General features: G+C 38.7%; 1 protein-coding gene across 1 annotated transcript; it reads right to left on the bottom strand.

The window, feature by feature from the left end:
- Nucleotides 1–3728: 3728 nt before the first annotated feature.
- LOC126608331 (pyruvate kinase isozyme A, chloroplastic-like) lies at nucleotides 3729–10297 on the bottom strand. The gene is made up of 6 exons (XM_050276197.1): nucleotides 9555–10297; nucleotides 9370–9460; nucleotides 9078–9271; nucleotides 7838–7959; nucleotides 5178–5656; nucleotides 3729–4495 (listed from the first exon to the last, which is right to left on the bottom strand). Exons 1-6 carry the CDS (start codon nucleotides 10290–10292, stop codon nucleotides 4194–4196), a joined length of 1926 nt encoding a protein of 641 aa, XP_050132154.1. The 5' UTR covers nucleotides 10293–10297; the 3' UTR covers nucleotides 3729–4193.
- Between the last annotated feature and the right edge of the window lie 5546 nt (nucleotides 10298–15843).

Raw genomic sequence — 15843 nt, 5'->3', positions numbered from 1 at the left:
AAGGCTTGCAAGAATCATACAACCAAGGCACATCTCCATGCCGAATAGAACAAAGCACGGTCCAAGATTCATTCACGCCATGTTCCTTCAGAATCCAACTCGTCTAGATGTCTAACACAAGTACATAAAGAGTCTCCCAATACCTCCAACAACATAATATCCGCATCATCGACGGTATGAGTCGGAAATTGGTTATACTTCTCATTGGCAAGATCTAAGGTCAAAATTATGTTCTGGTTTATATCTAATGGGTTATACATCACCCAATTGAGAGAACCATTCAAAAAGATGATTTGAATTTCATGCATTTTAAAACCGTTGCAAGGCATGTTTTGGGTCATTTTCCGTGAGTTGGATTTTAGGTTATAAACACTGACTTGAGAACCCACAATAACATAATAGAAAACTTTATTTGAACCCATTTAACGTCTTTTTATATCCAACTTATTCTCTACACCTATATTATTTTTAATCAAAGAACTAATATCTCTTTAAACCCAAATTTATTACATAAACTACCCTCCCAAATCCAATTCAAACTGTAAAGTTATATTTACACCCATTTAAAAAATAAATTCTCAAAATGAATAGTTTTGTTTTCAAAGAGACTCGAAAGTCCGAAAACATTATGGGTCCTTTGTCCCTTTTCCCACCATGATCTCTTCAACTAACTGGTCCCAATTCCAATCCATTTCCAAATTCTTCAATTGTTTTCGTGGCAAGTGTCAATATATCTAACAAAGCCTTGAGTTTTAAACAATAATACTCTTTGTATATATACTAGTGACTAGTAAGGCTGCTGTTATTAACATTGGAGAAAAAATAGTTGTTTAAAACTAACATTCATCTTCACAAGTTACAGTTTTTGTAATTTATACTCGTATTTTTCTACTCAAAACCTTGAGTTTTGAATATACTTGAATCTTCTGACGGTTAAAGTATTTGTGAGCATATTCAAGTACAGTAGCTATTATTTTGGGCCATAAACCAAATTGTTTTGTCTGCAATCTAATTGATGTGGAGATCTCTTTTAAATGAAGATTAAAAAACTTATATTCATAGAAAGGTTTTCATATATATCCCAGAAATTTGGTGTGTGCAACAATTGTTTAATACTTTCACTTCGGCGGTGCAAAAAGTTTAAACTGTGAGCAATCTGGGATTGACAAAAAAAAATAAAAAATCAAATACTCATCTTCTAACTCTAAAGAAAAATTGAAACCAAACAAACAAAAAATTTCCATAAGTCGAGTCATAACTTAGTTGGAGGATTGATCAAACTTTATCACCATCTATCAATAAAATAAAATAAACTTGTTTTTTCTCTATAAGAGTTTATAGGGTTTTAGCCGGAATGAAGGTATGATAAATAAGGAGTGATGGTAGGGTTTAATTATAGGGTGTGGGTTTATTGATAAATTTAAGTTCTATTATTAATTTTATATTGTACTTGATGGTAATTATGCAATAGGGTAAAAATACAATTAATATTTAAAATTTAAGTTGAGTGTAGAAAGATGTTACATGGGTTTAAATAAAATTTCCCTAACATAATCTTTGGTAGAAAACTGCACAAGTTTGACAATTTTATAGTCATCGTTAGTTGAATCATACCCGAATCCATGTTCAGCTAAGTCTTCCTTCATCTTTCCTTGGCTATAGCTACAGGTTTCCTTGTTGGTATAACACTGCAGAGGCTAGGAGCCTTGTGAAGTTTGCTTGAACACACTGCCCAAAGTTTCTCCCTTCCTAGACCAAGTCCAACAACACCTTTCCTGAACCAAGTCCCACAACATGCGTCCAGCTTTAGTAATGCTCATCCCTGCTTTCTCTCTTCTTTTTCATGTGTGAGCTTGAAAAGAAAGATTCCTTTCTGCACAATAAAAGGGACGCGCGACTCTAGATGAACATGTGATTTGGTTAGCATAGCGTTGGGTTTTGGTTGTTTCCTATGTATTCTAGTGTTTGCAATGGAAAAGAGTAAGGTTAAAGCTATTCTCTCTTTCAAGCCTACCCACGAGAAGCCAAAATCATGGACTCGGACTTTTGGTGCTCCCAAGCAGCCCAAAAGTCTTCCACAATTCTAATTCCACATAGGCCAATGAACATCCGTAACCATCCACACCATAAACCACACGACAAGCCCCGTTAGGTGGCATGGGCTCTTTTAAGCATGACATATACATGGCGTGACTCGTATCATAATACTAATATATTCATATTATAATACAAGTTGCCATGATAAATATTCGTGATTTGCATGGGCTTGGTACCCAATAAACTTTATTAACGTGGCATGATCGTCAATTTGCATACTCTTTGTTTCATACTTTATGCATGAATTTAAGCTTGGCTTGTGACGCTTTCACAACGATTAGGCCTTGAGACATGATTTGATTGTATATGACATTTTTAGGTCCCAACAACCCGCAACACCCAGCCCACGGTTTGGGCTTAGACTTTTTTTTTTTTTTTTTGCTCCAGTTTGGGCCTAGGTTTTGCCAAGAAAAAAAGGTAAAAAAACATTTGGGCCAGTAGCCCAAGTTTTTTTGCCACATGTTGGGCCTTTTATTTGTGCTCGGCCCAGCTTTGTTGGGCTCCTTCTACTGCAACCTGCAGCTGCTCCTTTTGGTCTGCCTTTTCTGAACCTAAAAGCCAAATTTTAGCTTGTTTCTTGCTTCCAGCCCGTACCCGACCATGCTGGGGTGCCTGGGGTCCCATGGCGAAGTTCAATTTTGCCAAAATTTTCTATTCTTGGCAGTTGTGAGGATATCCTCATTCTTAATCCTATCCTTATTTGTGTGCCAACACATTCAACGGAGTATTGTCATCTCTGCTACATTCATTTTCTCCACTTGCTACTTTTTTATTAGCCAACATTTCATGACATAAAGTATTGATGGACTTATTGTCGTCCTATAAAATTTTTCCTCAAGCTTTAGTGGGATACGACAACTGCACAACACACATGATGCACTCTTTCACTTCATAACTTGTACTCTACGGTTGAGATCTCCATCTAGTTCTCCGTCTTTTTGCAAGATAGAATCCAAGATAACGAAAGTGTTTACTCTTTAGTACTTCCTGATCGTTATTTCTCACTCCTATCTCATTTGGACCCCCAATGAACTTGCACTCCACATACACCAAGTGATATCATCTTGAATATGTCATGTTAACTTGTCCATTACCAATACAAAAAGATTGAGGACGTAAAGATGAACCTGTGTAATCATATGATTATGTGAAAACTTTCAATTTATCCTTAAGTTCTTGATAAGTCGTTGCTCATTGTACATATATTTTAGGGGTGTGATATCCACACACCCTTGTTTACTTCTCTCACACCTTTTTGGTTTTCGGCCATCGGATCGGATGAATTAAAGAAGATCAACGGACAGAAATTAACAAGGGGTGTGTGAGAAGTAAAAAAGGGTATGTGGATAGCACACCCCATATTTTATTGCTTGAATATATGCCACCGTACTCATTTCTTCTCTAGAATTTTCACACCAATATGCAATTGAGAAAAAAGGGAATATTCGCTCAAAGCCCAATACAGCAATGACTGCCCAAGCTTACATACTTGATGATATTATGAAGTTATATTTGTACATTATTCTACATGAGATTATTATAAAAAGAGATTCAAACTCGAATGCATCGATGAAAAGCACATATGCAATCCAATCAATGTGGCTACGTGAAAAAATAAAATGACAACGATCTAAATGAATTGCATCCACTTATTTCAACAACATGAGTAACCCAAATACATTCAATTTCAGAAACCAGTGGGGTGACATTAAACAGTAACTTGAAAATGGTTAATTGTTGATCATGCTTGATCGAATTTTAGAGACACATCAAAACAACACATAGGATCATTATTTCTGTAATCCCAAAACATAAAGATATTTCTCTGCCTTTCAACGATACGGTTCTCGTCATAACCCTAAAACTAATTAAGCAAACTAATTTCGCAAGGTAATTAATGAACAATACCAGGCAGCTCCTCTGAACTTTACGATGGATCTTGAGGCCTGCTCCGGGAAGATCATTAGGGGAAGGCTGAGTCACCTCCAGATTTCCCCCTTTTTCTTTCAACCAAAAGCAATTAACTTAGCAGTTTGATAGATGACACAAGCTAGAAGGATCGAGAAAATGTTTCCAAGCTAATCGAAATCCAGTTTTCAAGGAACATTCATAACTTGGATGCACTGCAAGACGTCTGAGACAGCAATAACAAGGTCGCCTGATTTGATCAAATTCCTGGCCTTCAGCAGCGAGAAGGTTTTATTAAGGTTGCTCTCCATATCATCGGAGAAGCTCACCCTAAACGGTATCAGACCCCACTGTAGGTTCAGACGTCTCCGTACAGATGTCGTGTTAGTAAAAGCAAAGATTGGGCAGTCTGGCCGGCAGCGAGACAAGAGAGATGCCATGTGGCCTGTCTTTGTATAGACAAAAAGAGCATCTACCTCCAAATTGTTGGCTGCAAAATGCAAACCACATCAAGATATTGTTCCAAGTGCAGAAAAAGCAATGACTAAAACAAGAAAATAATTCAACAGAAAGGATCAATAAACTCAATACTAATATAATCATTCCTTTGAATTAGCCATCTTAGGAGGAGGTTGAGAATAGACGCAACCAAAATGTTTAAAATAGATGCAGCCAAAATGCTATCCCAAAAAACAGTTATAAGATGAGAAAATAGATTATTTTTTATGTCATTTGGATATGTTGGTTCAGCTTCGCTGCAACTTAGGAGGTGCATTTTATACAATAAAAAAAGGAAAACATTTCGGAACAAAGAATCCAGATACAATGTGGCTACCAAAATGCATAAATCACATATGATTATCTCAACATTACTTTCATGTGGGTGTGTGTGTTTGGTATAAGTGAGAAATTTGCTTTTGTTATTCGTTTATTGCTTATAGTGAAAGATGCAATTTATACTACACCAGATGGAAATCCTGGCATAAATCCACCCTAAGAGAACACAGGAGCCTTTTACATCAAGACTCTCAGTGTAGATCTATTATAAGTAGTTTATATTGACAGACACGACCAACCCAGGGAGTTCCCTAACCTTAGTACTATTATACATACAAACAAACAGATAACTGCTTAGCTTAACTCACTTAGAAACGTATTTAGCGAATACTTACCCATCTTGGCAGCAGAAATGCAAATCTCCTCTGAAATACTGTCAGAAAATGAAGTTCCAATAGCTGGCAGTTCCATAGCTTCATGACGTTTCTCTTCCCTCCACCATCTTTCAATCCTCAGACTAACACTTCTAAGAACAGCCAATGACTTTTCTGGGAACTGGCCCATAGCCGACTCACCAGAAAGCATCAAAGCATCAGCGCGCTGCCTCACTGCTTCAGAAACATCAGCCACTTCGGCTCTAGTGGGTGTAGGATATTCAATCATAGATTCAAGTAGTTGAGAAGCCACAATGACTGGCTTATTTAGCTGCCGACAGACTTGAACAATCTTTTGCTGGGCTGCTGGGACCTGTTCTAGTGGTATCTGAGCACCGAGATCTCCTCTTGCCACCATTGCTCCATCTGATGCTTGAATGATCTCTTCCAAGTTCTTTAGCGAGTCAATACTCTCTATCTTTGCAATGACAGCAACATCGCTGCAGCAAAATGATTTAAAAAAATTATCTTAAATGAGGAACACATGTTAACCATCTTGGACAAAGTAGAACAAAATATTCAGTAGGAATGATATATATCTCAGTATATCTAATTCAAGTGGCAAATAGGTATATTAACCTTTAATTATTCAATCAAAATGATCGCACAAGCAACATAAAAAGGTCGTACCCAGTGCACAAGGCTCCCGCTTTACGCAGGGTCTGGGAGAGGTGAATGTCGGCTAGCCTTACCCCCATTTATGGAGAGGCTGCTCCCAAGTCTCGAACCCGAGACCTACCGCTCATGAGCGAAGGCACTTGCCATCGCACCAAGTGCGACCTCTTCGCACAAGCAACATATTAAAAGAAATTTCACAAACCACAAACCTTACACAATATATATAGGTGGTGGAAAGAAATATCAAATCTCTTAACACCGAAAGAACTAAGGCCATCTCTAACCAACCCGGCCAAAGGGCCATCGGCCAAAATATAGCCCGTTTTGACACGAAAACTGTCTCCAACCGAGGGCTAGGCCAAAGGGCTTGTGGGCCCCACCAGGCCATAAATAAGACACCAGGCCAGCCAGCCCAATGCAGCAGCCCAGCCAGCGCCTTCTGGTCCCATAAACCAGACAAGTTCCATGCTTAATCACATATCGATTGAAAGAAACAATATTGCAGCAGAACCTCTTCTTAAGTGATGCATCAACTTAATTAATTAAAGCAGCTTTAGCAAAAAGTTAATTAATTATCTCTTCTTTTCATACACAAAATAAACATTTTAATTGCATATTTTGCAAGTAATCCCATCCCCAGTATTGACTATTAAAATTTCATAATATTATTTATATATTTTTCTTATATTATGTACTTTTGCAAAAAGAATTATACCATGCATGGGGACAGACTAATAATTAAACCTTAATTTGGGCTTAAAAAAATTAATAATACAACCAGGACGCATGCAAGAGCCAAAGTATCGTTGGGGTTGGTCCAGTGGAATGTTGCATATATACGTAATTAAATTTAATTTATTTGATAAACCTAACATTAAACTATTTAGTGACGTTGATTTAGGTCAGTGTTTTAAAGACGCGCCTCGGGGCACGCCTAGGCGGCCTTGGAGGTGGGGCTTCGTCAATTTCGCCTCTGTTTTCTTGGATTGGGCAGAAACTCGCCTAGGCTTCATCGGGGCACGCCTGAGGCGTTGATTGGGCATTTCTGTTATCCAAAATCTTGCTTGAAATCTGAAATTTTCTGGAAAACTCTGTGCTCTTTAACTATGTTGCAGCGGCGTCTTCACGAACCACGCGAGGAAGAAGAAAGGTTTTTTATTTTTTACAAAGACTTGGCCCAAAACGACGTCGTTTTGGCCAAGTCTAATTTTTTAATTTTTTTTTTATAATCGCTGCAGTCCTTCTCTGCCAATTCTCTGCTATTTTCACCACCCAATATCCCATTTTCTCTGTAACCAACCAATACCTGATTCTCTCTGCTATATTTCACCACATCCCCAATTCCACAATTCCCCAATTCCTCAAACCCTAAATTCTCAATCCCAATCCTATATTTCAAATTTACTCCAATCTCATACCTCAATTTGTTTCAAAATTCTCCAAACCACCATAATTTGTTTCAAAATTCAAGTTTTTTAGTATTCTAATCTCAATATGTAATTATATATACAATATATATTAAATTATTTAGGTCCCGTGAGGCTTCGCCTCATGCCTAGGCGGAGCTATCCATGGAACGCCTCGCCTATGCCTTTGCCTTTTAATACATTGATTTAGGTACAACCTTTTTTATTACTGGTTGGTTATTGTTCGGAGGTCCTTTTCATTATAGAACATATTAAAAAATAGCCCCCTCTGGTTGGAGAAGAGTTTTTTGTCAAAGGGCTATGTTTTGGCCTATGGCTTTTGGCCCCTTTGGTTGTAGATGGTACAAAATATGGCCTAACATTGTTCATTAAAAAATAATTTCTTGTAAGGCTATAGGGCTAAACATGGCCCTTTGGCCCCCTTTCGGTTGAAGATGACCTAACAAGAGCACTGACTCAATACTCAATAGGAACAACATGAAGGAGGCTTCATAATGAAGCGAAAACATATGACCACGAAATATAATATGTATATGTATATGTATAATATACGTATTTAAGACTTAAGTTCTTTACCTATCTCGTGACCGTGCAGCAATATAGCTTTTAAGATGATTAATCACTTCCGCAGACTTGACAAAAGATACAGCGATAAAATCAACACCCTCTGCAATCCCAAAATCAATGTCCAACCAATCCTGAATATATTGAAAACTCAGAGTGTGAGAACAAAAGATAAGTTTAAAGAACTTACCAATATTATTATGTGGAAATAATACACAAGTACATTTTAGCAATAACAGAAGAAATGAAGAACAATCGCAAATGCATATCATTGCTAGCATACACAAGCACAAATGATATACACTATTCAAAGTTTGCCAATTCATGATTATGCTTTTAAGAATCGAAGTATGACCAGACCACACCCCAGAGTCCAGACAGGGTTATTAGAGTATAGAATTAGCCTTATGACCAATTTAAGATTGTGACACGAATTAATAATTATGAAAATATTCAAAACTTGGGATTCCTTTATGTAATCTAGCTCAAGAGAAGATCCATCTTTGTGATACGAAATCTGTAGGTAAGGATGCTTCATATCAGAAGACACTAATGCACTGAAACCATAACTCCATGCTTACAAACCAACAATAGAGTTAACCAAATAGTAATAATATGATAAAGCTGTGCTTACCAGAAGAAAGTAGTATAATTTAAATTTGAGAATCTTAAAAACGAAAGTCATTTCAAAACTGAAAATAAACATGTGGAAGTTGAAGAAAAGATGATTATAATAGTGTAGTCTTAGACTTTTAGCTCAGCCTTTCAAAACTTATTCTCCTCTTTTCAAAGTAATGGCATTAAATAATTAACTAGTTTTGAACAAGCTTTAACAAATATTGAAACAAAAGCATATGCAACAGAACCATCACTAGACGTGATTGAAGATGCATATATGCATTCAAAAATTCAATTTGAACAATTTGATAATTCCTAATGGACACATCAAATGTATCAATATTCAGCTTGCACATTCGAAAGCCTTGCTAATACGGTTCGAAAAACAATGTAAAGAGTGGAATGCAGCCCCTGTGGAATTTATAATGTCAAATTGTCAATCATAGTTTATAACTAGACAAATATATGTATTCGGAAGTTGGAACATACAGAAGGCTCGTCAGGGCATCGTTATGCATTTTACTCACTATGTAAGTCGCATACAAAAAATAACATTAAGAAATTCAATACATACATCAACCGATGAGTCCCTCAATGTTTTTCTTATGTAAAAGAACGAAAATAATGAGCAAACCTTAGACGAAATTGTGGGAAGCATGGCATTGCGTTCTCGCACTAAACTCCCGTCCCTCCAGAAAGTCAAATTAGCCCGAGGCAGCAACAAACCAGGATCAGTACACTTACACTTAACATCAGGACCAAGCTTCTCGATCACCTCAAACCTCACCATCCCGCCATCCACAAGCAGTTCATCCCCCACTTTCACATCTGCAAGCAACATATCATACATCAAATTTCGCATTTCAACTAAAACAAAGCGGGAAAAGATTAAAAATTTAAGAAATTTGGTGATCTAATTTAATTACCTTCAGCAAAACCTTCATAATTCACATTGATGGTGTGCTCGGGGAGAGCGGAGCCGAAAGCTCTGACACTAAAAGTCCATACTTCACCATCCTGTACATTCGAAAACCAAACTAATCAGCACTCAGCATGAAACATTGCACATAAGGTGCTTGATGAAATGTCACAAAGAAGCAAACAAACGGACCTCGGCTTTGGCGGAGGAGGCGCCACCCAAATCACCCATATGAATCTCGCTGCCTTCGGTGTCCATCATGATGGCGACGGCGTATCCCTTGTCCTCGTTGAGCCTCCTGACGCGCTGAATGACCTCGCGGTGCCACTCGCGGGTGCCGTGGCACATGTTGATGCGTGCTACGTTCATGCCGCCGACGGCGAGCGACTCGAGCTGGTCGAATCCGGAGGTGGCGGGACCGATGGTGCATACGAGCTTGGTGCGCCTGGTGGAGCGGAATCCGTTCTCCCGGAGCTCGGCTTCGGTGACGGCGTCGACCTCGATGGAGCTGGAGAGAGCATGGTCGGCGTGCGAAGCAGAGGATTGGAGCCCCGAGGAGGATGTGCCGTTGTCAGTGACGAGAACGGAAGGCTTGCGATCGGAGGAGGAGGCTCTGATGGAGAGCTTTGGGAAGAAAGGGGAAGCGGTTGTGGTGGTGGTGGTGACCGACAACCGGCGATTGAAGGTGGAGAGGAAGGAGGAGTGGTGTTTTGGGATGGCGAGGTCGGAAGGGGTGAGGAGATGTACGGACTGCGACATTGTGACTGGTGTTGACCGGCGGTGTACGGTCACGGAGGAAGTAGGTGGAGAGTTTAAAAGGGGAGAGTTGGGCGGAGTTACCGAAGTGGGGATAGCTTTGGGAATTGGGGAGGAGTTTCCAAAGCGAGGAAAATGGGGGAGGGGCAAAAACGACTGGAGACTGATGGGCATGGATTATACGACGGCGTTTTCCTAGTTCCGTTTTTGCGGAGACGTGTATGAGGGTGAGGGGAAGAATTACCGACAGGAACTCTCGAATCTTTTTTATCAGGTACTATTTGTATTTAATTTTAAATAAAAATATTTAAAATAAATTTTAACTACATGATGTACGATGAATAAATTTAATTATTAGGTGATGATTACCACGGGGCAAATGATGTGTTTGACAGTTGGCAGTTTAGATTGAGAAAGTATTTGGTGATTTAAAGATGTGTGTTTCTTTTTTCCACAAAAGAAAAACTTAGGTGCTTTGAAGAAGAGTAAATGTTGCACCCGAAATTTGTATATTTAATTTGTCATGACACATTCATAAATCCATAATGTTTTTCTTTTAACAACAAATTTTCCATATCGCTCACCCTTTTATTTTTCTAATGAAGATCAATTCAAACGTGTGACATTCATACAATATTGGGAAGAAAAGTTTTTGCTTTTTGTTTCTTACAAAATAAGACAACTAACAAACTGTTGTTGAGGTTAAAAAATATCACATGCAAACCTCATCAATTCTCGAGACCCGATCGCTATACGAGCCTCATGCCAAGCCCAAATATAAATCACATTGTGCCCATGCATATCCATCACATCAAACTTTATCGCGCTAATCACTATTCATGCTAAAATAAACCCAACTCACATGTCCAAGGCTTGTCAAGTGAATTGTGGTGTGCATGGTTACGAAAGTTTATCGGGCCTATGTGAAGTTAAGATTATGAAATACTTTTGGCTACTAGAGAGCCCAAATATCCAATCTCATAGCCTTTGAAGTCCACGTAGGTAAGCTTGAGAGAGAACCAAACTTAAGTTGCCCCTTTTCCTTAAGGAGTTGACCAACTTAGTTAGGGAGAAACCAAAGTCATCCAGCCTTGTAATTACATTAAAATCCAAACAGGCATGCATTAATGGTTAACTTTCCCTTCCTAGCTCAAGTAGAAGTTCAACACGTGAAAGCCATGAGGCCTACTATCAAAAGTGGCGGCTATGAAAGGCTAACCCGGGAAGGCATCGCCTTGGGAAGAAGGCATGATGCATGTTTCACAAAATGGCAGCGTTTACTTATCTTAGGCATTTTTCCAACCCCAAATAGAATAAAAAACTAAACACAAACAAATTAATTATGAGTCAAAGCTGAATTGACATTTCAACTTGCTCGGGTTACACCTATTGTAGTGAAGTTGTTTTTAGATTTGTCAAAAGATACGCTTTATTTATAATCTAATCGAAATATTTACATCCGTAGTGAGAATATTAAACAAGAACTTTGGGCTTATCTCGTCCCAAACAAATAGACCACCATGTTTGGCAGTAAAAAAGACAACCGCGTAGGCAACAAGGTTGCTACCCTGCGACACAAACTCAATATTTACGTCCCCAATATGCTTGACCAACAATTCAATATCAAAAAACTAGCTTTCCAAGTCAGCTTCTACTTCAATCTCCTTGTTAAACATTCAAATCAACATATGGGCATCTGATTCAATCTCAGGTTTCGTATATCCTTCATCCTTACAGAACAAGTGTAACGACTCGTATCGAAATTTATGTTTTAAATGGGTAAAATTACGAAAATACCCTTAGTGACGAAAAGGTTGACTTTCGTTAACCTTCATTCGCTAATGGTTTAGAGTTTTACTTATTCTATTCTCATAGCTCTCATCGATACAAACACGAAGGCACGATTGGAATTGATTTAGGAGCTAAAACAAAGCTTCTACGATTTTTGAATGATAAGGGCCATTTGGTAATTTTGCAAGTGGAGATATTTCCCCATCTTGGACCTTTACATGGGTGACACATGGCACCCCATTTCTGGTGCCTTTTTCCCTCATTCCTGTGATCTCTCTCTTACTCTAGAACCTTCTCATTCTCTCTCTATCTCTCTCTCTCATCTCTACTCTCTTCTCTCATTTCCAGCGAGCTCACACACATATACATACGTGCACACTGACCACCACCGTCACAATCACACCATTCTCACCACCTGGACCCTCCCTTATCTCCCTTACCTCATCGATCCCACTGTCTCTCCTTCTCGATATTGTGCACAATCATTATGCACGTGATTTTCCTACGAGGTAAGTCGATTTCACCTTTAAATACTCCTAGATCAGGTTTGGTAGGGTGATTAGGTAGTTTTTGAGACATTTTGGGATGGTTTTGGACGCAGGAATACTCGGAGGAAACCTTTCCTAGTTTTTCCGGCATGTACCACGGGTTTATAGGGAATTTCTAGCCAAAGCTGACAATAACTTGGCCCCATTTTGGTACGAACTTGTCCTCCATGTCTCTAGCTTCAATATTATTTTTGAATCATTGTTTTTGGTTGAGTTTTGACCCCAAAACGAAGTTGAGAAAACTCTCTGCTGAATTCCGACCTTTCTTTTTGCTGGGTCCGTTGACCTGTAAGTTTAAAGGCCAAACCCGACCCGAAGTAGCCCAACCCAACCTAATCTGGCCCAACTCTAAACCCAACCCAAAACCTTGGGCTTATGTAACCAAAATCCAACCCATTGAGCCCTATGCCCAACCCACTAAACTTAACCCAAGCCCAAATCAATATTGGCCTAACGCATTAAGCCCAAAACCCCAGGCCCAATACAGAAATCCATTTCCACAGTTGGCGCATGGCCCAAGTGTGGGTGAACATGGGCCCGCGTGACCTTTCTGGCGACTCATCTCGGGGCGACGCATGGCCTTTCGGGCTGCCATTTAGTGGCAGCGTGTGCGGCAGCGCATGAGGGAACATGAGGTCCTTCTTTATGTTATTCGACGTGCCGAATCCAAATCCACTATCCATTTTCTGAAATTCCATCGTTTTAGTAAATTTTTATTAAATGTGCTCTCTTTGTGTTTAGGTACAATAGTTGGAAGCGATCCAGTTCATCCTAGTTCGAGTGGTTTTACAGTAGACGACTATTTGTGAGTGGACCCCTTTTAAACTTACATGTTTTTATAAAATATTAACCTAGCATGCATTTCATATTTCATGATTTGAGCATGTTTTATAATATGATTTACGGAGAATTTATGGTTTCTTTAAATTGCTTTTACGAAATATTTATGATTTATCGAATTTATGTTTTACGAAAGATTATGAATCATTGGATTCCGGTATATGAAATTTTATGGCTTTCGAATATGATTTATTTTACGAATTTATGAATATGTGCTATCATGGATTGATGAAATAAGGTTTTGAGCTTTTGAACTCCGGATTTGATATGGGATTTTGAGATATGTTTTCGATACGTATCTAGTGGGTTATCATATGGCACATTCACACACCACGGGTATTAGTCCATGGCCATAAGACACAATGGAGGAGTAGTGAGATATTTATACCCCCAGCTTCACTGTCGAAAGCAGTGTCGAACAACTTCATTAGTCACAACTAGTGTCGGTGTGTATGTATGCTTTTTTATTCAGCTTCACCTTCGAGTGATGGACATGTTATATAGTTTCACCTTCGGGTGATGGACATGTTATTCAGCTTCACCTTCGGGTGATGGACAGATACTGCCTACGGGCGACTATGATACCCCTAGAGAATACAGTATGGATGAGATTTAGGAATTTGCCTTCGGGTGGCAATAGCACCATCATCGAGCATTGTTTGACACGTACATGTTTTACAAATGATTTTTAGTGCATGCTAAGTTTTCAGAAAAACTATTATGTAGTATTATATGCGTTTTCAAAATAAGGGATTAGTATGTTCATAAATAAAATGGTTTTCCTATTATTAGTATTAATACAAATTATGGTCCACTCACCTTTTCTATTTTGCACCCCCTCAGGACATAGCGACGAAGAGTACGACCTAAGTTTCAAGGCATTTCTCTATCAGTGACCTTGCATCTCTCCACTTGAGTATGGATTCTTTTCATGATCTTTGTTACTTGTTGTTTTACCATTCTATGGCACTTTTGTTTAGTAGTATGCTCTGAACATATTCATGATCGTTGAATATCCTGTTTTTGTTATGTTTGAATTGGATTACAATCACTACTGCTTTTTAATGTTGCATCTTCTTGTGAATCTTGTTTCTTACGTAATTTTTTAAATGCTTGTTCCTTTATATTCTCACATATTCACACACTTATGGCTTTCATCACACTTAGGTGTTGGCCAACACATGCCATCCAAGTGTCATTTGGATATCTGGGTTGGGGCGTGTCAGTTTGATATAAGCATCACGCGAATAGCCTCTACTTCTGCCAAGATCGTCGAATTAAAAACCCTCATCCCCGTTCATCCTGCTCTCCTCAAACAACCTGCAAAGTCTCGAATAACCCAACCATATCCCCCAAGTCATGTGTTCGAGTTCCACAAGCCATCACAATTAATCTTTAACGTCTCAAAAGTCAGTTTCCTCCACCTTCATGCCACACTAACTCCTTCCCGCACCCTATCCATCTTCGTTTTGTCTAATGAATCCCACCCCTCATTCACAAGTACCCGATACTTACCCACATGTTTCCTCCAAACCTCAATTGCTTCCGTCGGATTCCATGCTTTGCCTTGAAAAATCACATCATTTCTACACTTCTAGATTCTCCAAAGACCAATTCCTGTCTTCGACAAGTGATCCCTAAGGCCTCCCAACGTCCCCTAGAGTCTCATCCCACCATCCACTTTTTCTCTTTTCCTTTTCCTTTCTTTTGAGGATTGTCAAGAAAATGAATAGTTCGAATTACAACACTTATATGATGAAATGATGCCTTAGGCCATCATGTAAAGAAATATGACTCGTTGTATGAAATAATTCTTCACTTGTAAGTGAGAGATCTTAAATTTGATTCTCGCCAAGGGCGAAGTTGAACTACATATTATGGCAAGCCATATTAGAACTTAGCCTACTTCCCCACTCCTTAGACCTACTCCAACCCTTAGAGTAAAACTCAAATTTTAGGTTCTAAACTTACCCCAACTTGCTCCAATCCTTGGAGAAAATTTAGGCCAGGATTCCTCCCGGGTTAGTGAGGCTAGCCCACCATATATGTTTATTTTTTTTTATAACTATAAATTAATTGAATCAAACGGCTAAGATCTAATATAATCAAATTCAACAGTAAAAAAAAGATCTAATGGTCCAAATATAAATCTAACAACTAAAGTAATTAAAAAAATCTTTTATATTCTTTTAGGCCTCTTTTGACACACCGTATAAGACATCGGATAGTACTAATAATACAGAGTAGGGTGTTTGTGTTCATTTGTATTAAATAGCCACTGGATTAAATAATCAGGACCCGCCTACTTTATACGATAAAGACCTGCTTGCTTATACCCTCCGAAACCACGATACAATTTAGCCCCAATTTGGTAGTGAGGTGCTTAAAAAAAAAAGCTAGGGTGAAAAAAAGCTAGAAGGATTTGAGGTGTTTGGTAAATTTTCCAAAAGCAGCTTTGTTTTAAAGCTGAGGGTGAAAAGAAGCCCAAAACCGGAAGCTGCTATTTGCAGCTTCCCAAAAACAGCTGCAGCTTCCCAAACCAAAAA

Source organism: Malus sylvestris, chromosome 16, assembly GCF_916048215.2.
Source record: "Malus sylvestris chromosome 16, drMalSylv7.2, whole genome shotgun sequence".
Lineage (NCBI taxonomy): Eukaryota > Viridiplantae > Streptophyta > Magnoliopsida > Rosales > Rosaceae > Malus > Malus sylvestris.
This window is presented reverse-complemented; position numbering and strand designations above follow the sequence as displayed.